This window comes from Diaphorina citri, unplaced genomic scaffold, assembly GCF_000475195.1.
Source record: "Diaphorina citri unplaced genomic scaffold, Diaci psyllid genome assembly version 1.1 scaffold13099, whole genome shotgun sequence".
NCBI lineage: Eukaryota > Metazoa > Arthropoda > Insecta > Hemiptera > Psyllidae > Diaphorina > Diaphorina citri.
Window position 1 is genome coordinate 7613 of NW_007390468.1, and position 3586 is coordinate 11198.

The 3586-nt window shown below is 39.4% G+C and overlaps 1 protein-coding gene across 1 annotated transcript; it reads right to left on the reverse strand.

Moving 5' to 3' along the window:
• Window positions 1–2617: 2617 nt before the first annotated feature.
• Window positions 2618–3543, reverse strand: LOC103522949 (glucose dehydrogenase [FAD, quinone]-like; the record flags this gene model as incomplete). Its single annotated transcript, XM_008488030.2, has 1 exon — window positions 2618–3543. A coding segment is annotated over one exon (926 nt), but the record flags the coding sequence as incomplete, so codon positions are not given.
• Window positions 3544–3586: the final 43 nt, after the last annotated feature.

The following is a 3586-nucleotide window of genomic DNA, read 5'->3' on the forward strand; positions in this document are numbered from 1 at the left end:
AAAAAAAAAAAAAAAGTGTAAAAGAGTGTGTTTACTCGAAGACTAGAGCTTTAAACAGCGCTGCGAGGTATATTTGAGTTTCGCTCTTCTCAAAATCTATTGTGAAGTCAGCAATAAAATTCTAGCCAATATAACCCTTTATTTCCCTCTTGCCCGAGATCAAGAACTAAAATTTAGTTATGTACTTTCATTTTAGTTTTTTTAATTTAGTTCTTATTATTGATATGACTTATAAATTTGTTTAATCCATTCCGATGATCTGCATGACCTAAAAGAGTTAGTGCTAGTTTATTTTGATGCCCGATTTTTTAGGGCCCCTCCCTGCCCGGGTCGGACCAAAGTGGACGGTTCCAGAATAGTCCACAACGTACAGCAGACGCGGAAAAGAGCAAGACCTAAAGTTACTCGGGGAGTAAATAACAGGGAGTGCTCTAACTCCATGTGAGGCTTGATTGGTCGTTGCTTGAGGTATATGTTTTTGGGTCAGTGTCCTTTTTTGGTCGTTGTCACTACCATGTTCTGGTGATCAATACAGGCATCCGGATCTATCCCACCGGGTAAATGCTAAAATGCTTAGAAGTCGTTAGTTCTTGTTCCTGTAAGTTGAAGCAAAATATTTGGCTACGCGTCAATCAACAACGAATTGAAGAGTTAGGTTAGTCGCGACAGAGGTCACTTCCTTAAGGCGGGGGTTGTCCTAAACAAGGTCAACTAAGTACTACCGACAACACACACAACAACAACACGCACCAACAACACAACAACAACAACACATCGCCGAAAGTCGACATCGGCTTACGCACTACCGTCTTATTTCTTCTCTATAGAAAAACGCCGTCAGACGGGAAAATTGTTATTATTTACGGCAAAGAAACACAATTATAGTGTGAGAACACCACGAGTGACGTCGTAACATCCTCGTGACGTCAGACGTGAAAATTAGTGAATAACATATATAGCTCTATCTTCGTCTTGTGGAACCAAAGGCAGTTTAAACACCGAGTTATGAACAGCATCTGAAGACCGACCCAAGGTAAAGTCGTGCAGGGTAGCGTAACTCTCGTTAGACAAAGGTGAGGTTGGATCTTGTGTTCCCTAGCACAAACTGTATTATAACGATTACTAGGCTAAAAAACGCTGATCGGTTAAGCATATTAAAACCAACGCGCGCCCGCGACTGAGCGCTTTACGGTTTGGTAACACAAGAACGACGACTGACTCAACAAAATCGGGTCCCTGTGGGGCGCCAGCTTCGCGTCCGGTATAACCGAGTCGAAAGACGACATCTTCTTTATAAACCTTTCAAATGTACAACGACTTAGTAAGTCGCATAAAAAAACCCCACTGCCGTGGACAACCACAATTAGGCGTGCGGGTGGAAAATACAAATTAACCTTATAAAAATTAAAACAGGACATTAATCAATAACCAGCGGATATGAACCGAGTCGGATAACAAATGGGGAGCCTATGACATTAAGAAAATGAACCAAATAGTCTAGACACAACTAACAGTTTAGAACATCACCGCGGCCAGTCTCCTTCTTCATTCATACGGTTACGTGGTCTGCTCTCTGATCCCGAATGATTTGACTATGTGGGCCTCAACCTGGGTCTAGTTTTTGGTCCGATTATTATATTATTATCACGAATAAATATGACGAGCGTATCCTGACTTTTCACGGGAGAATGAGGTCTGCGGTCGTCAAAAAAGAGCTTTTTTGGGGAAAAAAAAGAAAAAAAAAAAAAAAACCCCCCCCCCCCAAAAAAAAAACAGTTTTTTTGGCTTTTTGGACAAAATTTGCACCACCACTTTCGTGTTCTTGGTAAAAAGACCTTTAATTTGATATAAGTATAGGTCGATTAGGTTTGGATAAGTACTTCTATGGGGTCAGACAAACAGACTGACAGAGTGACAGACGACACCGAAGCGAATACAACAGCCCGTCCCTTATACCTTTTATTATTACTATTGTAATTTAATAAAGGAAGGACGGGCTAAAAATCGCACCTCAAATTGCTAAAAATTAAGAAGAAATTATGAAATTACACGTCGATCTGGGTCAACATAAAATGTGTGTCTACTTCGGTGTTCAGCATCATACGATTATAAATAATCTGTGAAGAGATAAGAGTTATATAAAATAACTATAAAATAATTGGATGGTAAAACCATTTCTACGTTCTATATAAAAATATACAAATATAACATCACTTTCTTATAGGGTACTTCGTATTCTATGAAACAAAAAGGAATATAATAAAAAGGTGAAGGAGAAAAAATTGTCTTTCTTCTTAGATACTTAGACTATTCAGATATGAAGAAATAAATAATAATGTCGAGTTAACCTTGCCCTTGTGTGAGTATAAATAAGGTGTGTCCACACATAGTCGACCGTTCGTCGATCGACAATCTGTTGTTGAGGCAGTGTGCACGGTTCAGTCGATGTCAATCGACGGCCGGTTGACAATGTGTGGACACACCTTGATAAACGTGAAATACATTTTATCGTGTACATATTTCCAACAATGGGCTGTAAACAGTGTAAACACAGAGTGACAATTTTGTTTCGATGTTAACTCGACATTTTCGCAACATGTGCTTCTAGTCTTCAGCCTCAAACTTTTTCTTTCCAGTATTGTTTGATGCGATCCGCACACTTCTCTCCTATCATAACACAGGTAGCATGAATATTAGCATTGACTGTATACGGCATAACACTAGCATCAGCTATTCTAACATTCTCCAAGCCATGGACTTGCAGTTTATAGTTAACAACAGAGGTTAGAATATTATCACCCATCCTAGCGGTAGATGACAAATGATAGCAGGAGGAAGCTCTACGTTGAAGTGAACATTTCCAGTAATCATCACTGTTATAACTCAGTCCATCACATGTGCTGTCAGGGACTTTGACAAGTTTGGCATTGTGTTTCTTGAATGATTTGGTATCAATGAACTTCTCAATAAAACGAACAGTCTTAACGTACGTGTTGAGATCTTCACTGTCGTCGAAATAGTTGAGGAATATCTTTGGACGAGCCTGCACATTGTTAGTGAAGGTAATATTTCCATAGCTTATCGGTTTGAGCAGCATTGGGATCATGAGGAGAATATCGCTTTGTTTTTCAGAGACAGCATTGATCATTTGAGAATTCCAGTTGTATGCATGCAAAATGGTACGTAGTCCTGACTTATCCTCCTTGGGATAGAAACAGTACATGATTATCACGTTAGGGTTGTTGGGACTCTTTCCAGTAGTATCAATAAAGGTAACGTAGTCCCCAGTGCCAATTCCTGCTAAAGGTCCTGCTCTCTCCATAATGTACTTGTAGATTTCATCTGAAGGTGGAAAATCTTTGGGTTGTTCTACAGGCACAGTTTTAGTCTCAGGTAGTTCAGTTGTACTGTGGTGGTTTTTATGTTTCTTGTTCTTATGTCTTGGTGATCTCTTGTATTTTTTCACTTTCTCATATGGGTCACTATATTCCTCATCATATATGGTTTCATCATCATTATCTTCATCCTTGATAACTGTGGTACCTGTGGTAGTTATACTGGCTGTTGTAGTACTTGTCACTTCTGT